This window comes from Astatotilapia calliptera, chromosome 6 (genome assembly GCF_964374335.1).
Source record: "Astatotilapia calliptera chromosome 6, fAstCal68.1, whole genome shotgun sequence".
Classification (NCBI taxonomy): domain Eukaryota; kingdom Metazoa; phylum Chordata; class Actinopteri; order Cichliformes; family Cichlidae; genus Astatotilapia; species Astatotilapia calliptera.
This window is the reverse complement of record NC_137427.1, coordinates 25866001-25893844: the sequence shown is the minus strand read 5'-3', so window position 1 is coordinate 25893844 and position 27844 is coordinate 25866001. Positions and strand designations below refer to the sequence as shown.

The following is a 27844-nucleotide window of genomic DNA, read 5'->3' as shown; positions in this document are numbered from 1 at the left end:
ACATTTTGTGCGTTTGTTCAAAATTTATTTTAATGATGGATAGAACTCAAAGCCAGTAACAGTGTCTACTTTTTAAATACTATTTTTAAACAACATCCATTTCATGTTCTGCCTGGGAGAGGCATCACAGGAGCAGCATGCTAAGCCAGACAGTCCGATATGTCTCTTTTCCTGGCAATGTTTTCAGCCCCTCCTGGGAGATCTCAAGGGATTCCAGGGCCCAATGAGATATACCTTTAATCTCTAACAGCATGCTCCAGACCTACCCCCAAGGTCTCCAACAGCTAGAAAACCTGAACTCAGGAACAATATGTCATTTTGTGATTATTAAAACACTGAAATAAATCCCTAAACTGCCTGCATAGTCAGAGTGTTTTCAATAAGTGGTCATTGTGTCCTGCAGCACCCCATATAATTAGAAGAATGCCTCTTTATTAATCCATTCATTGTCTGACCGTTTCAAAAGAACTAGTTTAATTAGATGTGAGTCTACATTTCATTTTTATATTTCTTAGAAAAGTTTTGGGTCAACCAGAAAAACACTTTTAGTAAACAGAATAAAAAGTCTGGATATTGGCAAAGTAGGAATAATGATTTTAGTTTAATGATTTTGTCCTTCAAACTTTGATTTTGTCAAAGAATGATCCATTTGTAGTGGTCACAACCTTGCAGACTTGCCAGCTGTCAATTCGTTGCCTTTAAGAACATGCTGCTATCTTTCTTGCTTGGACTCCACTCACTGAGTCTTGCCTTCCACTTGATGGATCCTCATTGCCTGTGGATCCTGGTTCTATTAAATAAAAACTAAAATAACTTGTGACTGTCCTCATAATGGTCCTGGGGGTAATCACACAAGTAACCAAACCAGTGTGTGCAGATGAATATGCAGGTAATTAGGTCAGCAAGTATAACACTGAATGTGATGCAGTTAACAAGAAAGTGGGGCAGGTGTGTAGTGTAGGCGAGGCCAGTTGAGCCTTGGTCCACCTAATTCAGTGCCCTTGATACTAATGCCCTGTGTGCCTCATTTACTCTCCTTTTTAGCATTGGGCCGTGTGAATGTGTCACCATTCACCAAATCTTCGAGGATTGTAGCTGCATCTTTTTCAGTGTGGTAGAAGTCAGAATTGATATTCTCATATTTACAGACAGGCATGCAAAGTATTACAACTGCATACATTTCTACTGCATCTTTGTGAGTAGCTTAGCTGTTTTGGAGAATCCTCTAAACAGCAATAACGTGACAAAACAGGGCTGCCAAGTCTAATGCTTCTGACTAGACACCTGCCTTCCATCACTCTCTCACAGCCCTTACATAGACCAAACTAATCACTTGCCAAATAAGAGGAAGCCAAATCCCGTTGTGGAAAAACAGTTACATATGTCAAACAGGTCTTTTTGCTGCAAAAAGACTTTTCCCTACATTTCAACACCAACACTGTGCATGCACAGATGGTGAAAAGGGAAACATTTAGTATGCTTTTAGTTGCCTAGAGTTATTATTAATCTCTGGCTCTTTTCCACAGGGTGGTTTTTGTCTCGTCTCCCACCCCTCAGCCTAAGTTGGTTGTGACAGATGGTTACCCCTCCCTGAGCCTGGTTCTGCCAGAGGTTTCTTCGTCTTGAAAGGGAGTTTTTCCTTACCACTATCAGCAAGTAATTTCTTAGGGGGGTCATCTGGTTGTTGAGTTTATTGTAGGATCTTTACCTTCCAGTATATTTTATACTACTACTTTATAAATAAAACTGAATTAAATTAAAGTATGCACTAACATATACATTTCAAGGTAAAGGCTTTCAGATTTTAGATTGAAGATACTCGCCAGTAATGCCTATAATCTGGCTTTGGCAAATTGTTTGTCGCGTCCAACTTTTTCTGGAATTCTGTTACTTTGGCTTCATTTAAAATGTAATTTTTGCTTAATTAATCAACGTAAATTATCCCCAACACTGACGTGATTGATCAGGATCTAGCACAACATTGGTTGCTTTACTTCACATGGATGTGCTGTCACGATTATCAATTGCTATCGATTCTTTTACGTTGTTTACATAAACTTTTTTGATGCATTCTCAATCATCTAGGTAGGTAAATCTCAGTGGGAGAAACGTTTCTCCCACTGAAAACGCTACATCCAGATGAACAGAATCAAGTTTTGGAGATTTACATAAAATTCTCACCCCACTATCTGAATGTCTGAGCACAAATTGAGATCCATCAAACCACACAACATTTTTGTTATCTCATATTGTCCAATTTTCATAAGGCCTAAATTTTAGCCTTCAATTCCTATTCTTAGTTGGCTGTAGTGGCACCTGGTGTGATCTTTTACTGCTTTAGCCCATCTACTTCAAGGTTCAACGTGCTGTGCGCTAAAACAATGCTCCTCTTCATGCCTTGGTTGTAATGAGTGATCATTTAAGGGACTGTGGCCAGCTGGGAGCTGATAGGAAGTCTGGCCAGTCTCCTCGGACCTCCATTATCATTTCTCCATAAATGCTAGAGATGGTTGTGTGAGAAAATCCCAGATGATCAACATTTTGTTGCTCAGTTTGAACTTCAGCAGGTCATCTTGACCAGGTCCACATGCCAAAATGTAAAGAGTTGGTTCCATGTGATTTGCTGATTAGGAATTGGCATTAACAAACAGCTGAATGTGTGTACCTAACAAAGTTGGTGATCGATTAATGTCCTATCAAATCTTGTGCATACCATATGGTAGCGTGCTACAGCTATGGTTCATTCTGTTTCTCTTATGGGTCTGAGTGAGGCCTGAGTTAATGTAAAAACAGCCTGATGAAGCCAACAATGTTCCAAAATCAGTCTCTGAAAATAAAAAAGCAGCTTAGGATGCATGATCAGTCTTTCCATCACACTTAAGTAAGAGTAATGAGAAGCCACTCTGATTAAGTTTTAAAATGTGTGAAGGTGCATGCTGTGTATATCGTTTCCCTGCAAAGATCAGGTTACACAATAAGAACAGAATAAATGAATCCTCAATGTTAGCAGGTAATTATCAACAGTCTGACAGCCACCAGTGTTGTCAGTCTCAGTGACAGTGATGTAAAGAGTGGAGATTAACTGCAGTAAATGGGATGAAGAATTTAATGGCCATTAAAGCAATTCATAGTAACATGCAGCTTGTAGGGAGTCAGCCAAACTCATTTGCTGCTCAGTCTTTTGAATCTTATGTAAAGAGAATTCCATCTTACATTCCCGTAAAGCGCTGCCTTTGGAAGGATTTTTCTCTTTGAATCATAAAATAGAATAATACAAAAATTTTACTACATCAAGTGTGGGGTTTGGGGTTTTTTAATATTCATACAAGGCTGTGACCCAACCTCTTACAAAATAACTGGCATATATGGTTATGGTTATATTTTTAATGCTTTTCTTACTTTGAGATCTATGTCAAAGGAGCTCAATGTAAGCCTGAATATTTGAACAATACAGTTGGTCTCAGAAAGAGACTGTTACGACCCCTGGTTGGGAAGAGGGAGTAAACCCTAATATCCTTATCTAACAAAAAGGCTCACCAAAACCATTACATGGGTGGCACCAACCTTCTTACTTAGTGTGTCTAATGTACAGGGTACCCCAAACTTATCTAGTCCTCTAACTCCCACCACAAACCTTAAGCAAACAAAAGAATCTCTCCAGAGCAGCACAGGACAGTCATAGCACTGAGGAGGAAAGAGTGAGAGTCCAGCCACAGGTAAGTTTCCTTTATAGGAGAGTCCTCAATCCTGGTTGGTCCTTACAAATTCTCCTCCATCCAATCAGAGCTGAACATTCCAAATTAGGACCAGTCTGTATTCTGTGTACCTAAGGAGAAACAGAAAGAAAAAAGGCAGAAGTCCATTTGTCCATTTACTGCAATGTGCTAGATGTGAAACCCCGGAGAGCTCAGCAGGGATCATAAAATTAGATTTACAGTGAGCATGTTTAAATGCACTCTGCTATACGGCATTGGAGTCTAATGACTTGTGTTATATTTAGTAAATGATGATTACATGGAACAAATAGGAAAGCCATTTTGCTTTGCACACATGGTTATTTCCACTGCATTAACAAATGAGTTTCCTATATATGGAATACATAAAGTACTTCTTATCATGTTATTCCACATTCTGCTAATCTGTGCGCTGAGTCCAATTGAGGATGAAACAAGATCAGACTGTCTAGTCGGCGTTTACCACTTTGTTCAAACCATCAGAGTTTACGACTCTGGTCTAATGAGACAATTATAATAAAAGGTTATCACTCTTAAAGTATTTTTAGTGTTTAGAGTATATCCCAGCTTTCCTATTTAAAAGTATAAGTACGCAACCTACCATTTGCTTCACACTAGAAGTACTTAAACAACAGTAAAACAAATTTATATTGATTAAATGTACTTAGGAGACTGAAGCAACTTCTTTACTCAAGTAAAAATGAAAAAGTACAGGCTCTGAAATGTACTCAAAGTAAGAACATAAAAAGTAGCTCCTTGAAAGGCAATTCTACTAACTGTTCCTGTACAAAGATAACTGAAGGTTTTGCTATATTAATATAATAATAAAATAATATTAGTACGAGAGAATATGAGTGTTATTCAAATGTAAATTCTTACTCTAAGGAATGTACTCAGCTTGAATCTGTTATTGAGGACGTCTGTAGTGAAACAAAATGAAAAAAAAAAAAAGTTCTGTTGCCTACATCGTAGGAGGTGTCTGCCTCCACACCTAAACAGTAAAATGAGAACAATCAAGTGTTACAGTGCAATCAGCAGGTGGGGGAACCCTAAGATCTGTATAGCGGCTCAGCGTGGAGGAAAGAATCAACTCACAATAATTTCTAATTAGAGCTTCAGTAGATTTTCTTATTGTACAGGCTGATATCAGCTGACCCACTGGTCTTTGAAGATTTACACAACTGAATTCAACAAGATGTACACAGGATGTTTATTAAAGCACACCATATACAAATACAATATGTGATTAAAATGACGACATTAGACACTTTAATTTTGTCATGGCTGCCGAGGCGAGCCATGTGGTGTTGGAGGGAGAAAGGACCCAAAATGCAAGCAGTGGATGAGAATGCTAGTGAAGTTTATTTACAAAGAGGGGTGGTGGCAAAACAGGCAAAGAGGGAGGACAATAAACTAAAGAAACCTAAACTGGGAAAACTAAATGACAAACCTGGGATGATACCAAAAGAGATGAGCAGCAGCAGCAGCAGCAGCAGCAGCAGCAGCAGCAGCAGCAGCAGCAGCAGCAGCAGCAGCAGCAGCAGCAGCAGCAGCAGCAGCAGCAGCAGCAGCAGCAGCAGCAGCAGCAGCAGCAGCAGCACTACACAAACATGCAACAGGACACCGTGGAACACAGACAAACCAGCAACAGGCAGGAGAACACACAGGGTTTAAATACACACACCAGTAATCAGGGGATGAGCAACAGGAGGGGAACTCACCTGGGAGAAATCAAAGCTGACGGGACAGGGGAACGTAAACTGAACACACTCACATGAGACAGAGACCTTCAGAATAAAACAGGAAACTCACAGACACAGAACCAGACAAGACACTGAACTAAACAGACAGATTCACATACAGACAGTGTGACACCATAGACAGACAGAACACAGAAGTGGGACCAGGGCAGGCACAGAACAGAAACCTAACAAATGGCAAATCATAACAGAATACATACTCAGAATAAACAAAAGCGTAAGGAAACACAAAACACTGAGTCGGCAGACTCAGGACCATGACAAATTTAGTTTATCAAGTGTCATTGTCTGTCCTTACCTTTAAATATAACCTCTCTTCTTCCCCCCTTGGTCTTTCTCCACCTCTGAGTGAAGTTAGCCCTCTTTCTTTTTTCCTCCCTGTGAAATACAGCAGCTGGAACTTTAGCTGGGAACACACTGTGTGACCAACTGCACACAAACAATTTGTGTGATTGCTGATGTTTGTTGAATTTGAAATTACCTGGCACTTAAAAAATGGCCCTCGCTTCATGCTTCATGCTTCATGCTTAAGCATACTAGTGCTAGCTAAATGCTGAAGTCACCAACACAGTTTACACACCTGCACTCTTTCTGGCCCACTTTAACCCCCGAGTAAAAAAGCTATAAATGATACAGCTGAACCAATAATGAGCCTTCTTTGAAAATGCAAGGTGTGGAAAGTACATATATTTATTTAAAAATGGAGGGAGTAAAAGTAAAAAGTTGTCAGAAAAATAAGTACTCAAGTAAAGTTTAGATATATGAAAATTCTATTAAGTACAGTATGCATGGCAGGATGGCTTAACTTTGCAAAGTTTCATAAGACTTCTGGAACAAATGTCCTTTGGGCACATAAAGTCCAGGTGGATATGTTTGTCCATAATCTATAACACCTCATACCAAATGTCACTGATTAAAGAATGAGTGATGATTTGGACTTTTTTGTAGCTATAGGGCCTGGGCACCTTACAGTCACTGAGTCAACCCTGTTGACCCTGAACTCATTTGTACACCAAAGTGTTCTAGAGTCAAATGGGAAGACATCTGTCTGAGAGTTAAAATTTGGTTTAAATTGGGTCATGGGCAACACCATCTCAAGCACAGCACGGTGAAAGAATCAAGTCTTGCACTAAACGAGTCTCGGCTGTGGCGAGACCTTAAGAAAGCTCAAATCAAATCAAATCACTTTTATTGTCACATCACATGTGCAGGTACATTGGTACAGTGCATGTGAGTGAAATTCTTGTGTGCGAGCTTCACAAGCAACAGAGTTGTGCAAAATACAATAATGTAAACAAGCAAAATATAAGAATGGCTACATCTGAAACTAATAAATATATGTACAATATATAATAGTATATGCAAAAAAAAAATTCTGGATGTGTATACTAAATGTTTTTCTACGTGTGTGTGTGTGTGTGTGTGTGTGTGTGTGTGTGTGTGTGTGTGTGTGTGTGTGTGTGTGTGTGTGTGTGTGTGTGTGTGTACACATATTTTACAGATTAAATAGAGTAAACAATAAATAAAATATATAAAAATATACAGAGTTGAGACATGTGCAAAACAGTGGCATTACTGTACAGTGTGTAGTGCATAATGTTGAAGTTCCAGTAGTGAAGCTGAGGTGTCTATGACGTGTTCAGCAGTCTGATGGCCTGGTGGAAGAAGCTGTCTCTCAGTCTGCTGGTACGGGACCGGATGCTGCAGAACCTCCTTCCTGATGGAAGCAGTCTGAACAGTTTATGGCTGGGGTGACTGGAGTCCTTGATGATCCTCCCCGCTTTCCTCAGGCACCGCTTCCTGTAGATGTCTTGGAGGGAGGGAAGCTCACCTCCAATTATTCGTTCAGAGCACCGCACTACTCTCTGGAGAGCTTTGCAGTTGTAGGCGGTGCTGTTGCCATACCAGGTGGTGATGCATCCAGTGAGGATGCTCTCAATGGCACAGTGATAGAAGGTCCTGAGGATGGAGGGGTTCATGCCAAATCTTTTCAGTCTCCTGAGAAAGAAGAGGCGCTGCTGCGCCTTCTTCACTGTTTTGTTTGTGTGTACTGACCACGTAAGATCCTCAGCCAGATGTACACCAAGGAACCGGAAGCTGCTCACTCTCTCCACAGCAGCGCCGTTGATGGTGATGGGGGTGTGTACTTCTCTGCACCTCCGGAAGTCCACTATCAACTCCTTTGTCTTTGCGACGTTGAGTGTGAGATGGTTGGCTTGACACCAGTGGGTCAGGGCGCTGACCTCCTCCCTGTAGGCCGTCTCATCACCGTTGGTGATAAGACCCACCACTGTAGTGTCGTCTGTAGTGTAGCTGTGCATAAACAAATGTGTGGAGGCCTCAATGTTGTAAAGAAGAGTGGGCCAATATCCTCCACAATGATTCCTCCATAAGCTATTTAATAGTGTGGTTAATTTGGTTAGTTTGTCTCCCAGAAACACGCCAGAAGGCAGAAGGAGAAATGGGAACGTACTCGACACGGAGCAAAACAGCGGGATCTCCTGAAGGTCTTCCTTCGGTCCAAATACAGGCAGCAGGTTGGGATGATGCTGCCTCTGTTTAAAGGCATCGTGACCTCCAGGTGTTCAATAGAAGCGTGGTTAATCACACACACACAGGCAGACAGACAGAAAGGTGAATCTGCCCAGGAGGACTGGAGGACCGTGACAGAAAACTTTCTTTTTCAGATGCTGTATAATGTCATGCATAACAACAAACTACAGAGAAGGGATTTTGGCATGGTTTATGTGTAGCCCAACAGAGAATATCTTTCACTGAGCAGAGTTGTGAAATAATAATCATTTCAAAATGATAGCCCAAACAGTGGGAGATTTACTTTACATATGTTACATCCATTTTTTTTAAATTGTGCCTTAATTTGCACGGGAAGTTGTCTTCATCTTAAAGGTAGATGCATATTTCAAGAGGATTATTATTTCTTTTGGAGGTTAGACCAAACATAGTGTGCAAACTGGTTAGGATGAGCTCAAAATCCCCAAAAATGATAGCTAAAAGGCACCTTAAAAAACCAAAGATATAGTGAAGTAGTGGGATGTATCTCTTGTTTGTTGTTTTTCTCTTGTTTAATTGATCAATTGATTATACAAACCCCTCTTCATAAAGTAGCTTCAATTTAGACACCCGCACATTTATTTAGCCAATTACAGTTTAATTACAACCTCGACAAATATTTTAAATTGTCTTGCTGAATTTAATGAATATATTTTTTCTGCGTAGCTGCACTCAGTTTGATTTCACTTTCTGATCTCCTTAATTTGGGCAAATCCCACATGGCTGTCAGAATCAGTGATAGCATAATTAGCTGCAGCTTTTTTAAAAATCAGATGCTAATTACACGCAGATGAGCGCAAATGAAATGAAATGCGCAGTGCAATGCATACCCCGGCCAGCTCTGGCAAGAGATCCTAAGATTCAATCACTGTGTCTCTCTATCTTTAAGTAAAATCTTGCACTTTTCTTTTCATCACAGTCTCTTTTTAAACAATAGTTTTCTAAACTTATCATTAAATATTAAAAACCACAAATATTTTTTCTTAGGTCTTTAAACTTGATCATAGAGATGTTTCCAGGTGTATTTGTCTGGCTGTTTGTGCCCCTTTGCCAGTGTGAATAAGAGGAAAACGCTGACCTGCATCAGCAGTCCCTCTGCCACCAGAACTGCTGGCACTGGCATTCACAATTCAGTCTATTTTATGGGAAACTAAAAAACTGAATTAATAGTTTCACCCTCATGTAGCCAGAGCAGAAGCAAACCTGCACGCTGCCAGTCTGTAATTACCCATCAATGGCCTAACTAATCTGGATTGCAGTGTGTAATGCTTCTGTGGGCTAGCTGCTGTGAGAGACATGCCCTACCCTGAGAATGGGCCAAACAAACAAACAGGATCACATGGAGCTGTGTGAGCCTGCTGTCAGGGAATGACAGCAGGCTCACACAGCTGACAGAGTACCAGATCAGGAGGCTACTCTTCTCAGCTGTCTCTGTGCCCTATCCTAAGCACCAGGCTGGCATGAGCTAAGAGTTGGCACGTCCCATGTGAATTGGTGCCATGCATTTAAATTAAGAACAGTTTTTGTCTTATTTTTAACAAAAATATGAAGGAATGTAGTGAAAATAGACTCCACTGACACATGCTTTTTTTGTATTTACACTTTTGTATCTTTGGAAGACATCCCGCTGGTCTGGCTTGTGGCCCTCATATCATCACTGTGCCAAATGACAGCTATAAATTTGAATATACCTGTGATTTTCCTTGCTCCCCATCTTATCCTCATCTTCCTCCTCAGGCCTTGCTTTTTCTGGCCTGATCCCTTCACATAGAGTTTCTAAAGTGTGTTAACAATTTTGTTTTAGGTAGATTTTTGCAATGACCACTCGTAAGGTGTGGTTTAACCTTCAGCAAAGTTATAATTAAAGTCACACACAATCTGTCTAAACTAATAATGCACAGTTTTGTTTTGTTTGATGCATTAAACAATCGCTCAACAGTGCAAGCTGAACAAAAGTAATCAAACCTCCTTTATTTCCATTGGATGTTTCTTGTAGCTGCTAATGAGATTGGGAAAGCAATTAGCAGGAATTATCATCAATGATCATCAGTATTTATAGGAATTCCTCATCAGGTCATTTGGGCTATGGTCAGGTCTCCGATGGAGCCATTCCAAAAAATGAAATTTATTCTGTGTCAAGCTTTCTATTGATTTTACTTCTGTGCTTGCATCTGCGGTCTTTTTGCTTCAACAACCTCGCCTAAACCTCAGGTCGTGAACTACTGCTGGGACATCCTCCTGTAAAGTTATTCAATATGATTTTGAATCATCATTTCCTTGGACATAGCACAACATCTAGGCCCAGAGATGGCAAAGCCACCACACAAAGCTACATTGTACACTAACCTACCAGTTCATTAGGTACGCCTTCTTATTAAACTTAATTTCTTGTTAAAGTCAGTATCTAATCAGCTAATCACATGACAGCAACAGTGCATTTAGGCATGCATACATGATCAAGATGACCTGCTGAAGTTCAAACTGAGCAACAGAATAGAGACAGTAAGACAGGAAAATAGAAATGACTCTGAATGTGCCGTGGTTCATGTTGCCAGGCAGGCTGGTCTGAGTATTTCAGAGACTGTTGATCTGCTGCGATTTTCCCACAGTGTCACATGTAGGGCTTACTGAGAATAGAGAAAATATCCAGTGAGTGGCAGATCTGTAAACAAAATTACTTTGATGATGTCAGCGGTCACAGAAGAATGGACAGGCTGCTTCAGGCAACAGTAACTTAAATAACCACTGGTTACAACCAGGGGATGCAGAAGAGCATCTCTGAATGCACAACATGTCAAGCCTTGAAGTAGATGAGCTACAGCAGCAAATGACCACAGTGGGTGCCACTCACATCAGCTAAGAACAGGAATCTTGGTACACTTTGAGCATCTTCTAAATGTCACAGCCTAAGTGTTGTTGCTGATCATGTCCCTTTATCACCACAGTGTACCCATGTTCTGATAGCTGCTTCCATAAACACGCCATGTCAGTATCACGGTCATGTACTTGCAGGACCCAAGAAGCAGACTCAGAGGTCAGTAATTAGTTAAGTGAACTTTATTCTACAGTAATGGGTCAAGGGGGGAAGGCATAGTGAGGCTCACAGGTGCTTTGAATTGACGGGGAGGCAGAGCGTGGGTGGAGAGCTGGGTTAGCCGGTGACTTTCATGCAGCTGGAGAGCATGGTGAAAGTGAAGGTGAAGTACAGGTCAGCTGTTCCTCTGGCTACTGAGGTTGTACAAAAAGGTAGTTAAATTGTTGGAGCTGTCACCAGATCAGATCAGTGGGTTCCCAAGGAAACAGGGTGTAGGCAAAGTTTCTAGGTTGTTTACTGCAGGAAGCACCAAGACACAAAGTAAGTAAACTAATATTTACAAAAACAGATTTCAAATAAATGTGGCCCACATGTCACCATGTAGACAGGGACAGTCTGGGGAGGAACAGTGGCAGCACCTCTCCATGATACACTCTCTGCCTGATGACTGCACTGGAACCAGGTGCAGGAGGAATGACTCACACAAAATAGACATGTCATCTCACGGTATCCCATCAACATATCTGAGGAGGTTGCCTCAATAAAGTCTATAGGGTGACCACTGTAGTCACAAACCATGATGCTCCCTCCACCATTCTTTGGGCGACCGTGGCTCAGGAGTTGGGAGTTCGCCTTGTAATCGGAAGGTTGCCGGTTCGAGCCCCGACTTGGACAGTCTCGGTCATTGTGTCCTTGGGCAAGACACCTACCGCCTACTGGTGTTGGCCAGAAGAGCCGATGGCGCGATATGGCAGCCTCTCTTCTGTCAGTCTGCCCCAGTCTGCTATCATTTTAAAGATATTAATAAAACTTTATAGAGTTTTTTCTTGTGAATGAACAAACACAGAAATGATTTTAGAATCTTTTCCAAGTTAGTGTGTTCATACGTTGCAAGTCTGTATTTATAGGGAGAGGCATTTCCCCAAAACTTCTCTCCTTAGCTGGATTGTTTAGATTAGGAATAAAGGATTAATGGAAAAATCCATCCCATATCTCTGTACTGGTGCTGGTTTGACACACATTGGTTTAGGTTAGGTTATATTTGGGGTGTAGAACTTAATACCACCCCCCCCCCCCCCCCCCCCAAAAAAAAAACCAAACAAAAAAAACAAAAAAAACCCCCAAAAACCCTGAGATTTGGCTCTTTAAACTTACTTTGGCTCCTTTGACACACGAGCATGTGTTGTGCAGAATGAGGAGGCAGTCGATTTCAGGGAGCAGGTTTGTGATTTATGATTAGTGGCTGGCTTTACACTGTGCACATTACCAGGTGACAGTATAAGTGTTGTAAAACATGTGATTTATACTGCAGTAGTCCACTGAGAGATTTGATAATGGCATTACTCTTAAGATTTAATCTTCTGGATTCTCGATCCTGACTTATTTTCCAGGCCCTCTGAACTCTATAGACAGTTTCTAAATCTATAAGGGTAAAATAAATGCGTGGTGCAATTTTATTTATACATTTATTTATGTATTTATTTGACACGTGCTCACTGCTGATGCTGATTGTATTCACTTCTGTCTGTGCAACAAACTGGCCTTCGGGGATAATAAAGATTACCTTGAGAATGACCTTAGCACAAATCCTTAGTACATTCACTCACCTGCCTTTTATAATCATTAATCTCTATTTAAAGAAGATGCCATCATGTCATCAATATTATGGCTGATGTTTTATTTTTGAAAATTTTCCTAGATTTATAGGAATGATCTATCTTATCTATCTATCTAAGCTATCTTTATACACAGACCCGAAATTAATTCGATATTTCAGTGACAAGGCCGTTCATAGCCAGGCAAGGCCTGCTTAGTTGTTATTTTAGGACGAACCATATTTAATATCTGAAGGCACTTCAGTGTTCAGTTTGTATTTTACAGCCTTTGACATTAATTTTTTAACATGAGGCCCAAAGAGATGTCATTGCAAGTGGCAAATGAAAAGCCAAAACAAACCTACCAGAGGGAGAGAGAAAAAACTTCTACAATCAGAGTCAAGAGACATCTTCATGAGTATAAATGCATTCATAAAGGTGCCTCTATAGAGTCTTCTTTTAAGATCCTTCTTACAAGGTGCAAACCGCTGGTTACACTGAAGAGGAAAATGATTAGTTTGTCACAAAACATCTAAAAGAGCCTGCACAGTTTAAAAGAAAAATACAGGGCATGTGTGGCTTGCCACAGAAATGAGCCACCAGTGCCATAAGTAGCAGAATGAATTCAAAAGTTTAGGGCTGTGCTCTTTGCTCAGATTTGGCCAAATGTTCCAAAGGTGATTGCACATTGCTTTACATTGCTATTGAATAGAGACTCAAAGCATATAGCAAAAGAAACCCAAGTGGTATGCAAGGAAATAGGATATTCTTTAGTGGCCAAGATCTTCATCTGATCTCAGTCCATCAGAGCAGCTTTTCAGTTGATAAATGCAAAAGTGACTGCAGTAGGTCCCACAAACAAGCAGAAGCTGAAGGTTACTGCACTAAAGCCTATCAGAGCATCTCAAGGGGGTAAACACAGCATTTGTTGATGTCCATGGGTTCTAGACTTTATGCAGTCATTGACTTCATTCATCCAAATATTATAAATAATCATTAAATCTAAAATTATATTTGTTTGTCACGTTACTTATAAAACCTCACAAAACAGCTGATATTTTTGTGAAATCATTTGAATTAGAGCTTAAATTATTCAGTAACAATAACATATTGGTTGTTCCAGTGTAGAGTTGTGCAGAAGCACAAGTACAAAAATGGTGTCTTTGTTCAACAATCTGTGGACGTAACTGGAAGCTTAATCATTTTAAGAACAAATTACTGTTTTAGATATGCAGCAGACATCTCAGAAATTTAATAAGGCTTTTTCTCTCTTCACTCATCTGTTTTCTTTTGATGAAACAAGTACCTAGACGGATCATTTCATATTTTCATTACTGCAAGTTATTCATTACTTTTCTCCCGCTTTCAAAACAGCAAACTTGTTAACCCCAGGAAACATATATACAGTGGGGCAAAAAAGTATTTAGTCAGCCACCGATTGTGCAAGTTCCCCCACTTAAAATGATGACAGAGGTCAGTAATTTGCACCAGAGGTACACTTCAACTGTGAGAGACAGAATGTGAAAAAAAAATCCATGAATCCACATGGTAGGATTTGTAAAGAATTTATTCGTAAATCAGGGTGGAAAATAAGTATTTGGTCAATAACAAAAATACAACTCAATACTTTGTAACACAACCTTTGTTGGCAATAACAGAGGTCAAACGCTTACTATAGGTCTTTACCAGGTTTGCACACACAGTAGTTGGTATTTTGGCCCATTCCTCCATGCAGATCTTCTCGAGAGCAGTGATGTTTTGGGGCTGTCGCCGAGCAACACGGACTTTCAACTCCCGCCACAGATTTTCTATGGGGTTGAGGTCTGGAGACTGGCTAGGCCACTCCAGGACTTTCAAATGCTTCTTACGGAGCCACTCCTTTGTTGCCCGGGCGGTGTGTTTTGGATCATTGTCATGTTGGAAGACCCAGCCTCGTTTCATCTTCAGAGTTCTCACTGATGGAAGGAGGTTTTGGCTCAAAATCTCACGATACATGGCCCCATTCATTCTGTCCTTAACACGGATCAGTCGTCCTGTCCCCTTGGCAGAAAAACAGCCCCATAGCATGATGTTTCCACCCCCATGCTTCACAGTAGGTATGGTGTTCTTGGGATGCAACTCAGTATTCTTCTTCCTCCAAACACGACGAGTTGAGTTTATACCAAAAAGTTCTACTTTGGTTTCATCTGACCACATGACATTCTCCCAATCCTCTGCTGTATCATCCATGTGCTCTCTGGCAAACTTCAGACGGGCCTGGACATGCACTGGCTTCAGCAGCGGAACACGTCTGGCACTGCGGGATTTGATTCCCTGCCGTTGTAGTGTGTTACTGATGGTGACCTTTGTTACTTTGGTCCCAGCTCTCTGCAGGTCATTCACCAGGTCCCCCCGTGTGGTTCTGGGATCTTTGCTCACCGTTCTCATGATCATTTTGACCCCACGGGATGAGATCTTGCGTGGAGCCCCAGATCGAGGGAGATTATCAGTGGTCTTGTATGTCTTCCATTTTCTGATGATTGCTCCCACAGTTGATTTTTTCACACCAAGCTGCTTGCCTATTGTAGATTCACTCTTCCCAGTCTGGTGCAGGTCTACAAGACTTTTCCTGGTGTCCTTCGAAAGCTCTTTGGTCTTGGCCATGGCGGAGTTTGGAGTCTGACTGTTTGAGGCTGTGGACAGGTGTCTTTTATACAGATGATGAGTTCAAACAGGTGCCATTCATACAGGTAACAAGTGGGGGACAGAAAAGCTTCTTACAGAAGACGTTACAGGTCTGTGAGAGCCAGAGATTTTCCTTGTTTGAGGTGACCAAATACTTATTTTCCACCCTAATTTACGAATAAATTATTTACAAATCCTACCATGTGGATTCATGGATTTTTTTTTTCACATTCTGTCTCTCACAGTTGAAGTGTACCTCTGGTGCAAATTACTGACCTCTGTCATCATTTTAAGTGGGGGAACTTGCACAATCGGTGGCTGACTAAATACTTTTTTGCCCCACTGTAGGTGTATACCCCTGTATAGGTGATATAGGTGATATAGGTGTACTCTCTCTACACAGTCTGCAGTTCTTTTAAACCCCATATATCCCTGTACTGTCATTCACTGCTGGGGAACACAGCTTCATAAAGTTAGACATACATAGAATATCCAGATCTTTTACATAATTTCAGTAGTTTATTAATGAGCAGTTCTAACTCTCACCGTACAGCCAACAGGGAGTCTAGCCAAGCTAGCATACATTAAATTGCAAATCAAATCAAATAAAACACTTTGATGACAAACATAAAAAATAAGGTTAAAAAGCTTTTGATTCTTCTACTTACACATTTGCAATGTTTCTCATCAACTCAACTTACTTTAGGATACAGCAACCCATGGGTGTAGTAAGACAAGACAACCATTAGCTCTTTACTAAGACGGGTGGGTAGATATGCTTTCTGCCACGCTGTTTGTTAAGCTCATGTGTGCCTATGCATCACCACAGTAATCAAAGTGTATTATATGCTTGCAGTTTTGGTTGTTTTAAAGCAGATGACTGGCTGTCAGGGCTGGGAAACTCTCTCTTACATTTCTAATGAGGATTCTTTGAGAACCATGTTGCTCCCTTATAGTGTCTCTGGTAATATATCAACCCATTACTAATCGACTTGAGAGGGTTTGTCCACAGCACAAGTCGTTTAGACCAGAGGAGCAGCATCTCTGATGGTTAACTTGTGTACTGTCTGTTTTACATTGAGTAGTGCAGCACTTGGGGAGGCTTAGTTCAATATTGGCCACTAATGATGGACATAATGTTACCTTACAGAGGAGCAACCCTGATAAAGGAATCTCTAGATAATCAGCCATGGGTAATGAAAATACTGAGACTGATGCACAGACATTGGCTGAGCAGCATGTGTGTCTCTGGCAGCCAAGTAATTCAGAAACAGCTAACGCATATCTATCCTGTACTTTCAACATTGCTGGTCCCAAAGTGGCCAAAGTGATTTTGTTTCCACTGTGTCAGAGCTGCTGCTATCATAACTGGTGTCCTTATCTTTCCTTTTTTGTCAGACAGAGTATTGTAAATTTTTAAAACAAAGTGCGCTGGTGTTCAAAGTGCATTACCCCATGAAATTGCAGTTTTCATCTGAAGAACCTAAAAATATGAAAATCTTTCTTACACATGCATCAAATAAGATTGATCATGCAATATTACATCAGCTGCTGCTTTCATCTGTATAATTTTGCATTGCAAGGGGTACAGTCATTCCTTGTATCAAGATGGCTCTTGATAAACTTGCAGTTTTGTTTTCCATTTAAAATGATAAAGTGAAGCTAAAGGGTTTTCAGTAACATTTCGGTTTTGTTGTATGCACCAAAGCAGCTGTAAAGCAACTGAAAGTCACCATTTCAGAATAATTCGAGAGCGCCTGTCAAGTTTGTGATCTTAGTCATCAACAACAGACACTTTAAAAAAGAACTCTCAAGTCTATGTGTGTATTCTGTAGCCTTTCCTCCAACACAACGTTTAAGTAAGTATATATTTTTAGTCAAACCACATTGCCAATTAGTAAGATTATTTAGATTTAGTGACATAGAAGCTTCTGCAATGACAGTCCAGCCTGACAAAGTGTGAGAAAAACACCTGACTGAAATGCTAAAAACATAACCACTGTGTAAATGAAGCACATGAGTTAAATCATCCACTGAAACTTTGGAGATTCAATTACTCAACACTCTGGACAGAGGAGGAGAGGGGCAGGCATTAGGAAAAAACAGGTCGTCCACCATGCTGAGCACTTTCCTGGTTGGCTGAGGGTGCTTATGGGCTTGGTTTTTTTTGTTTGTTTGACTCTGGACTGTCTGAGTCATATCTTTAAACCGCTCCACCCCTTCATTAAACAGTACACATTAAAAAAAAAGTCTGCAAAATAAAAAAGGCTCCAAACTTGGGTGAGACAACATGCAAGAGAGAAAAAAAGAAATTGCAGGCCAAAAAAGAATGACCTTTCAGATATTAGTAACTTTTTGCCAAATGTGGGAAAATCACTGACATGTTTGAAGTAGGACCTTGTTCAGCACTAGCAGCCAAAGGCAATGGCAGTAGGCACGTTGAGGATGAGATGAGGCGTGATGTGAGGGCTACTGTGGGGAGAATGTAGAACTTACAGCACGACGCTGACTGCCACTGCCATGGCAGACGAGATAATGCAGATTAGGAAGGCTAACTTATCAGATGCCCATTCACACGGAATGATAAATTCTGCATGCTTTGAGCTCCCTCAGCTTGGCTACACCTAAGTTATGCTACGACAAACAGTAGAGATGTCACAAGTGCTAAATGGCACAAGACTGTCCACAAGGCTTCCAGAGCTGTGTGATAAGACCAACCTATAAAAACTAGCCAATAATTTAATAGCGTTCACGTAATTTCACAGTGAAAAACAGATTCACCAATCTCTAACCAAAACTTTTGTCCAAATAGGGCCACCAAATATGGATTCATAAAACCCTCACAGGGACAGAAATGTGGGTTTTGAGGCTTCAAAAGCATAATCTACAAACTTGATGGATCCAAACCAGATCAGAGCCATTTTCAGGTGCAGTTGGTGTGTGGGAGCATTATCATGACTCATTTTAAACAAATGGAAATAGGGGATGGTGTAAGTTTACTGGAAATATGGTAGATAATGGAAGCTTTGGAAATAATATCCTATTAGTAGCTTAAAAGGTATGTGTGTTTCTCTCTCCAGCTCTATCTATCTATCTATCTATCTATCTGTGTGTGTGTGTGTGTGTGTGTGTGTGTGTGTGTGTGTGTGTGTGTGTGTGTGTGTGTGTGTGTGTGTGTGTGTGTGTGTGTGCAGCACTTTTAATTGGACCAGTAGTGAGCCTTTCTATTTTGATTTTCTCTTTATTAACAGAACTCTTATCAGTTTGATTTGGGAGTACAGCTCTGAAAAGCATATTCTACTCTTTTCTGTCCAGTTTTCTCTATTATTATTTTAGAGCGCTGCTGCAGGTTATTCTTACCAGCAGCTGTCAGACTCTATAATGCAGCTTAACACTCTTTTGGTCATGTTACTCACCACCTTGTTTATTTGCTCTACATTTTATACACAACTCTGTAGATTTGATACATATCCGTGTACAATTTTTCAATTTTTCTATACATATTCTGTACATTGTTACCTGTATATACCTGTATATATGAACTTCGGTTGCTTATAGGACCACCTTGTGTCTTGCTTTTATATGGTATTTTTCCTTGCTGTAAGAGCTCTGTAACCGAAATTTCTCATCCGTGGGATAATAAAGGTTTATTCTATTCTAACATTCCAGGAATTTGCTAATATTTCCTTTGGTATCGACCGTTTAGTAAGCTTCACAGGCCTAGTAACAGTAACCATAGGGAGTGGGACTTAACAGAGCAAGCTGGACAGCCTAGCAGTCCCGCTCTCTTGTGAGGAAGTGAAAATGTCTTTCAGTGTGTGTGTGAGATCAGTGGCCTTGTTATTTTGCACACAACTGTTCACCAACATTCACCTGGCAGTGTTTGCTGTTGGCACTGCTGTTTTGAGGAAAATATGTGTCTTATGCCAGCTTATGTGTGGGTGCTGCTGCACTGTATATAGAAATTAAATTGGACCCTCTATGCATTTATTTCACGTATCACCGATTGTGGTGAGATTATATGGAACAAATTGTCAAGGCTGAAATTTCTGACCTAACCTGGCACGGTACTTGTTTTTACTAATTGGAAATAATAATGTTTTATTTTCCAATTTCCTGAAAAAAATTTGCAGTACGTTTGGAAATTATCATGACTTGTCACGGCAAGGTACACATTAGCCAAAAAATAAAAAGCTATTATCAGCAACTGCTTTGTGCAAAAATGCAGTAAGTTGTGCTCAAAATCAGTGCCAGTTAAATCACGTGGGTTAAACAAGTTAAAGTCATTTAGTAAATTTAAATCAATTTTCATCTTAAAACAAGTGTAAAGAAAAATGTTTCGTTACTAGGGTAACTCAGGTTCTCTATAAAAACATGATTTTCATAGAGTCCTGGTTGCCGCGGGGATCAGGGGACCCTGCGTCCTTGAAGAGCTTTGTCCGTCTTAGCCAGATGTCGTTGCAGTGGTGCTTCACATAGTGAGATACTGATTGCGATTTGAAAGAGAACAAGGAGTGAATTTCAGAATCCAAAAAGTGCTATTTTTTGAACATATTCATTTCATTTGGCATACAAATTGTCCCCTGTCATATACATCACTTACATTTACACTTGAAAGAAATCACAGCCTTGTGTGTTCCAATACTAGAAGTGTATGTGAGAATGCATGCTTTACTCTAAATTAATGTCTTTCAAATATCACTGTGAGATTTGGTCAATGGGTTGGAGTAATGGATACTTGATTTCTAGATTTCAATAGCTGTCATTTCCACCATCCTGTAAGAAAACAAAGGCAATCAGAAACCTTTGAGCAGCGAGACAATATTGAAAATTGATGGCTGGGATGTCAGTTGCGGTGCTGTAAAAGAGCCTCCTGTAATCTGACATGACAACACGTGATGAGAAATCAATAGCTTCATTTCGTCACATTATTTGAAAGGAGAAGGAGTGACTGTACATGTTTAATGTGGAGAGGATTCACGCGATCCGATTAGACGAGATGACACTGCTGAATAGGGATACTCTGATGGAAGAAAACACTGCATTATATATACATGCTGTATATTTTATACGTCCTATTTTTAGCATCTTGTGGAATATACTCTGCAAGTGCTAGTTCAGTTTGTCTCGGCTGATCAACATGTTGAACTTGATAAAGAAGAGATGAATATGTGTTGCCTATTTTAGTATTATGCCGTCACATCTATGTGTGCGTTAACAGGTTTGTGGTTCATTCTCATTGTTATTCTGCTATAATTTTATGAAAGAGCGAGGAATCGGTAGCTTGAACATTAATTTAAATTGCTTTAAAATTGGTTAGAATAATTACAGCTACTATAAATCTGAACAGTGTACATGTAGGTAAGTCACTACTGTGTCATGACAGACAGAACAAAAAAGCTTTTTATTGATTGTTTTGAAATGTTAAGAGATTGAGAGCACTCATTCATTCTGCCTGTTTGTTGTTTTGATGTAGTTGATATATATATATATGAACTTAATCACTTTTCCTGTTTTGTTCAATTGATAGTGGTTGCCCAACAGACTGTGTTTTTAGCAGGAAGTGGAGCATTGCATGCATGTGTGTGGGAGAGCTTCACTGTTTCATTATTTACCATTTACCACAACAAAGAGCTCAAACCACTATGCACAGGCTTTTATTTGACTGCTCAAACTGCCAGCTTCACCTGAGAAAGCTAGGAGGTTTTCACCGGCTCTTAGTCTTTTGGTGTGGTCACCTGATTCGTACAGGAAGTCATTTGCTTGCCATGTCAAAACATTTATGGCACAACCATTTTCAAATCAAAGAAAGGGCACGCAGCAGGGGTGGCTGTCTAGACAGTGATTACTTTAATGTTCTTGTTTGAGTTCCTGCGGTTGCCACAGTCAGGGTGCTGATTTCTATAACTGAAAATTAAACATTCATTCATAATGAATGTTGTAAATATAAAATAACTTGCTGCAATGTATTGCATCTCAGTCAGTGTTGTGAGATTTAAGATAAGGCTTTAAATGAGGCCAGAGAGAGAGCACCTCGAGTAATTATTTGTACTCCTCCTTTTAGCAACAGCGTTGACTTATACCTTTGCAATTGGATGTCTCCCACTGCAGCCTTTACAGCAGTACAGCTGCGTAACCCTAGCTGTGGCAATATGCATCCCAAACTCAGCTGTGAATCAAGCTGTTGGCTTTTCTAAGTTAATACTGCGAGGGAGTGTATCTCAAATTGTAATGGGTTTCAAGTGCTATTGGAATGGGTAAATGTGAGGATCTATGCTTCAGGCTTTGGGGAGGAATAGCTAAAAAGGGCATGTTTATTTTCTTCTCCTCTCCTCTGTGTACTTGTACTATTCACCATCTCTAGTGCATTGTCTATTGATTTTCTCCAGCCGCCTCTATCAGTCAGGCTTTAATAAGACAACACATGTCGCCTTTAAAAGAAACGTATTAGAATGTTAATGGACCACTCTGCAGACCTGTTTGACTCTGCCACGTTGAGTTTGCATGCACACAAACACACAAGCACACACACACACACACACACACACACACACACACACACACACACACACACACACACACACACACACACACACAATTGTGCTTATGTATAAATGTGCACCAGCACATTTTCATTAAAACAGAAGAAGATAACATTTATCTTGATGGGTTTTATGGATTAAAGAGGATGGAGAACAAGGAGAATGTGGCAATAAAGGGATGAACGCGTAAGGATGGAGAGAGTTGTGGAAAGTGAAAAAAGCAACCTCCTCATGCCGAGTGGATTCATCTTCTATCTTATTGCTCCAGCAGGGACCAATTTATCTTCATTTAGGTTTTTGGCACCAGCCACAACCCAGACCAGGTGCCCTAAGAGTGCACATGAACTCCACATGGCTCTTTAGTCTTTGCGGCGTGTGTCTTTGATTTGAAAGGTTTTATTCCAGCCACTTGATTATGTACGAGTACAATAAGTGAAGAATATGCAGAGAACAAAGCGTTCTTCTCAGAACTGTATACAAAGGAATAATCTTCTTACAGCCCACATTATCTGACCTGTCCTGTTTTTCTTATGATTACAGTCAAGGTTTTAAAAACATTTCTTCTGCTGTTGATGTTATAAAACAACATTTGAGTGATAGGATGGTGAACCTTTATACTTTTTCCTTTTAACAAGTTTCAATGAAAATGTTTCAATACTTCATAAAAAAAAAACTATACCTGATTTAAACTGGCAGCCCTTGTCATGACCCTGGGTCATGTGACCCAGCGTTTTGACTTGTCTTATATTTTGATGGTTTATGTTTAAGTTCAGCTCATTCTATTTTGCCTAGGCTGCTGTGTAAGTTCAGTGTTTTTTAGATCTCCTTTGTGTCATCACCCCTTATGTTTAAGTCTTCCTCGCCCTTCATGTGTTTCTGTGATGTCTTTGTCTCCCGCCTCCTTCTCTTGTTTACATGTTTTCCCCTTGTGATCCGTTTCATTTGCATTCTGTTATGTTTCCTGTTTTATTTTGAAGAGGTCTGGTTGTCCCATGTTCACTATGTTTAGTTTCACTTCCCCCGTGGCGTCATTATGTTCATTCGAATCAGCTGTTTCTCCATGTGTTTCCACTTCCCCTGATCACCTCCTGTGTGTATTTAATCTCAGAGTTCCTGTCATTCCTTGTCCGTTCATCTGTTTTGCCTGCTTGTCTACTATGTCATGCCATGTTTCCAGGTTTATGAATTCACGGCAAGTCTTCATGTTTTAGGTTTCTCATGTCAGGTTTCCATGTTCATGCTCCTTTTCATGTTCCAGGGTTTTTTTTATGCTTAGACTTAGTTCTCCCAGTTTAGGTTATTTTTTAGTGTTGCTTTGCCTTTGTTTTTGAAACGTTTTTATCATCCTCCACTAAACGGCATTGTCTGCACTTGGGCCCACCTCCTCACTCCACATAGTCTGATTTTTAATTAGCCATACCTCAACATTTTCTCCCTGTTTCATTTTCTTTAAAATGGTTGTTTGACAGTCACGCTTCCATTGACACTGTTTGATGAGGCTTCAGCAAACAGATGCATCTCTTGGGTTCTCTGTCAGGTCTTTGTTGGATTTATTTTCTACTTCTTAAGGACATGACTTTCAAGTACTGTTCATCTGCTGTACATAGTGTCTTTTTAGACCTGCCAAATCTTCTTTTGACCTCCACTTGTCCAGTTTCATTAATTATTTGAGGACACACTGCACACCATGCCAAGAGATGCGTTAAGTTAGGTGCCTTTTTTATGCTTCAATGATTCATGTTCTCAGAAGAAAACCTTTCTTTTGATAAATGGTCAGGTACAAGGACTGGACTGAAAATGAGTGAAAAAGCAGCCAATGTCCAAAGAAAAACCTTGAAATGCTTTCAGAAAGCCTGGAGAACTATTGCTCAAGACCACTTTAAAAAATTACAAGAAATGACTGGCTCCTGGGAAGCAAAATAAAAAGAAAAATTAAGAGTGGCTCTTGCCTTTTGCGCAGTATATTTTTAGATTGCGCTCTGGAAACCTGGTTCTGACCACTTGCAGGAGCTTATGTTTGAGTTCACAGTCCTCAAAGTTATGTCGAGGGCAAACATCATCTGGTTTCATGCCAAACTGAACCCAACTTTGCGTATCAAGGATCATCACTGGTGAGAGAAGCTGTATCTCCAGCTAGTCGTAGGTGAAACTTCACTTAAAATCACTTCCATAGCCACAGGTGTATAAAATCAAGCACCTTCACAGTAGCCTTCACTTATATTGAATGAGTTTAACAGACAACACAGCTCCTCCTCCATTCAGCTGGATTTTAATTAACTACATTGTAGATGTACGCTTACTGTAGCATCATGACCTTGGTGACCAAAGAACAATAATGCTTCCCTTAGGAGCATAAGAGGAGGCAGTCATTATTTTACCTTGAAAATCTTTATATATAACTCCTCATCCTAATTCCTTTTTCAAAATGTCCAGTCTAGATCTACGCTGCGAAACATAAACAACCCCCACAAACCTCTAAAACCCAGAAACAACTACTATCTGTATCACATTCTGTGTTTAACCTGTTGATTTGAAATTGTGGTGAAGTTGCCATGTTGGGTTATACTCAGCTCTTTATGCAATAAAAACTGTCCTTATACTCTGCAAATCCCTCAGCTGTATAAGTCCCCAAATCATGCTGCATGATTCTGGCTTCAACATATCACGCTTGGGAGTTTGGCAATTGTTACACTGCTGAGAAAAGGAAAAGAGTGATGTAGAGGTGAGGGCAGGTTGGAGAAGGGGAGTGAGACGGACATCAGAAATCAAAGGGACCCTGCTGCCATGTCTGGTTGCAGCAGTGGCTGCGCAGTGAGAAGAGAAAAGGAGGGAGGGAGAGAGAGAGGAGGAGGACAGAGCCGTGTCTTTCTGGCTGCGGTGCTCTGTGCAGTCGGGTCTAGGTCCCCGACTGACAGCCCAAGATTGATGGATAGAGCTTTGTATTGCACATAACATCAATTCTGTCCTGCTTTCTCTTTCATTTGGAATCTCACTCCCTCATCACTCCTCCCTTCCCCTGTCTTTTTCTCTCCTGCTCCCCTCTCTTCCCCCTCCCTCTCCTCCTCCCTCCCGCTGCTGCTCCAGGTCCGTCGCCGGTCCCTCTCTTCCGTATTAGTTTCCATGAGGCATCCTTAATGCTGACAGAGAGCGCACCGTGAGGCAGCAAGAAAGCGGGGTGAGAGGATTGCTATCTTTGTGACAGCTTCTCTGCTTGGAAGGCTGCGTGTGAGCCGGGGAACTGGACTGGACTGTGGTGTTTCGTGGAGGAGGTGGGAGAAGAGGTGGAGGAGCACGAGGGAGAACTGTGGGGCAAGCTGGACAGATGGAGGACGGCACGCAGCACCTGGGACACTGCATGGTTGACATGAAGGAGCTGAGTGCGAGTCCTGAAGGACTGAGCGCTGCTGGTGAGCTGACTCCACTGTGTTTTGTGACTGTTTGAATCTGTCTCCTTTTTCCTCTGTCCTTTCTTGTTCTACAGTCTAACTCCATAACTGCTCGTCAGTTCTAAGCATTGGTTTTCTCTACTGTTACTGCAAATGCTTCTCTAGATGATGTCTTGCTTTTGAGTATTTTCCCTGTGCAAGTGTTTGTTCTCGTGCTGCCACACACAAAGAATGAAAGTCTGTGTGCGTGTGTGTGTGTGTGTGTGTGTGTGTGTGTGTGTGTGTGTGTGTGTGTGTGTGTGTGTGTGTGTGTGTGTGTGTGTGTGTGTTTCAGGGAGAGAGCTAGGGTGGAGGTACCAGCAAAAGTGTGAGAGATTTTTAAAACCCCAGTCTTCAGTAGCCAAGTAACTGACTCCTATGCAGAATAATTACAACTCAATACCTGATGATATATAGATGCACTTGTTATGACAGATCATTATTGGTAGATAGAAATGACACTAAGTGCTATCAAGTGATGTCTTTTGTTGTCAGATATTTAAAATGTTGTTAAGCCACGATTGATCTTCGGGCCTGTCAGTCGTGTCTCCACAATTTAAAACTGTAGACTTTTTAAAAACTGCCTGCCTTGCTGCAGGTTTCCATTTAAGTATTCTTGTTGTGTGGTTGAATTGAAATCTCAAAAATGTTTCTCAGTTCTTTTGAGCTTCAGAATGCATGCGTGTAGTAAATAATACAAAAGTCTGCCTTATCTAGTTTTGAGCAAAATGGAATTTTGATTGAGTGACTCTGCAGAGAGAAAGTTTGAAAAGCTGTTTGTTCACATGTTTTCTTGGTGGGAGTCGGGGGATAAAACGTCACATGTTTGCTTGCGTGTCGTGTCTCTGTCTCTGTGCACTGGTGTTCATGCATGCACGTGTATGTGTGTGTGAATTTGCATTTTTACTGCAGTCATATTCCATGTAGGCTGAATGTGCTGTCACTAATATGCACTGGCAGAGGCAAACTAGATGTCTTAGTGCCCATCACTACAGGAGAATGCTGAAGAGATTATCCATATCAGTGATGCCACAAAGCCTCCTCTCCACATTTAATACCTTTGCTTACTAAAAGGACAGACACTGCATGCGGTTGCTGCTAAGCATTTGCATTGGCATGCAAGCTAAGAACCATCATCGTCCCAATGGGAATAAGCAGATGGAACTGTACAAAGAAGGATGAAAGCGCAGTTCACGACGCCTTGCCTTCTTTGCTTTAAACCTACACTGACACACTGGTGAAGCATCTTATGTGTCCGATTGCCCATTCACACGGACATATGCAGGCATGCTCTGACGTTGCACAGTTATGCAGAGACACACACAGGGCCACACTCTCAATAGCTATGACCTGATGGCAAACCCAAGATAGGCACCTACCATAAAATCCTCTGCACAATTTTATAGATGGCATCTGACAGATGCAGGAGTGTAACGCCTCACTCTACCTTTGCTTTGTTTCCCCTGGGCATCCTGGAAGACAAGAGCGAAGCACATAATTACAGTGTTTGGGCCGAACAGCAGGTTGACAACCGTGCATTATCAGTCGCAAGGTGACACAGTTTATCTCCTCTTTCTTGACAGCAGATAAAAGCGAAACCAAACTGGGTGCTGCTCGGTGCTAATTAAGGTGGGGCTGAATTGGCGTTTTACAAACTCCCAATCACAAAGGGTGAAATTATGTTATTTTAGCTATTAACTATTCATAACAGAATTTGCATACAGGAAACAGTATCGGTAATGAAAGCCGCAACATTTAATTGATTGAACTGTCTTTGCGAGATGCGTGCCGTGACCAAGCTGTCGCGGAGCGAAAGGTCCCACTCTTGTTAACCCCCCCAGACTACGTCTCTTATCAGCTTGACAGTCAAGACCTCCTCAGCGCATCCAACTGATTCACAACACTTCATTAAACGCTGGCAACAAAACCATCTGTCTCCCCCCTCCTCAATCTCCCAAAGCAGTAATGTGACGATAACTCACTCTCCCATTCAGCACCACTTGTCCTAATGGGATGCCTGTCTGTGCAAACATCAATTGAGTTACAGGTATGTAAGCCTGGCTGGTGACTGAATCATCGCAGTGGATGTGCAGGTTCTGTTTAGGCAATTTAAACTACAGGACAGAGAAACGCGAGGTCGGACAAAAAGGAGTTAGGAGAAGGAAACATTGCAATTAGTGTGGGTGAACGTGTAGGAAGGGTGAGCAGAGCTGCTTGTTGGGTTGGAATCATTTGTTGAGAGAGTTATATCCCTGAAATATCAAAGCCCATGCTGAGCCAGCCACATAAGTGAATTATTAATCTAACCTCAAAATTCAAAAGAAGATAATATTCAAAAATATGAACAGGATTTATTCATAGGTGTGGGCTTTTATATGTAATATCTATTCATGAAGAGGATAAGCAGAAGTGACTGTGAATGTGTACTATAGCCTCTGCAGGGCAGTTTATCAAAACTCTCTTCGGAAAAATTGTTTGATTTTCTTCGTTGAAACCATACTTGGGAATTGGAGCGGTGT

At 40.8% G+C, this 27844-nt stretch overlaps 1 protein-coding gene and 1 long non-coding RNA gene across 4 annotated transcripts in view; one reads left to right on the top strand and one right to left on the bottom strand.

Moving 5' to 3' along the window:
- Positions 1-3688: 3688 nt before the first annotated feature.
- Positions 3689-27844, bottom strand: part of LOC113024341 (uncharacterized) — a 66087-nt gene continuing 41931 nt past the window's right edge. For both annotated transcript variants that reach the window (XR_013909707.1, XR_013909706.1), the window contains 3 exons: positions 26705-26797; positions 5793-5872; positions 3689-3826 (listed from right to left, as the gene is read on the bottom strand). This is a non-coding gene — a long non-coding RNA (uncharacterized LOC113024341). The remainder of the gene's footprint in view (positions 3827-5792; positions 5873-26704; positions 26798-27844) is intronic.
- The window catches only part of inpp4b (inositol polyphosphate-4-phosphatase type II B), a 182331-nt gene continuing 179500 nt past the window's right edge, over positions 25014-27844 (top strand). For both annotated transcript variants that reach the window (XM_026171319.2, XM_026171316.2), the window contains exon 1: positions 25014-25307. In XM_026171319.2, coding sequence (XP_026027104.2) covers positions 25223-25307 — 85 coding nt within the window. In that variant the 5' untranslated portion in view covers positions 25014-25222. The remainder of the gene's footprint in view (positions 25308-27844) is intronic.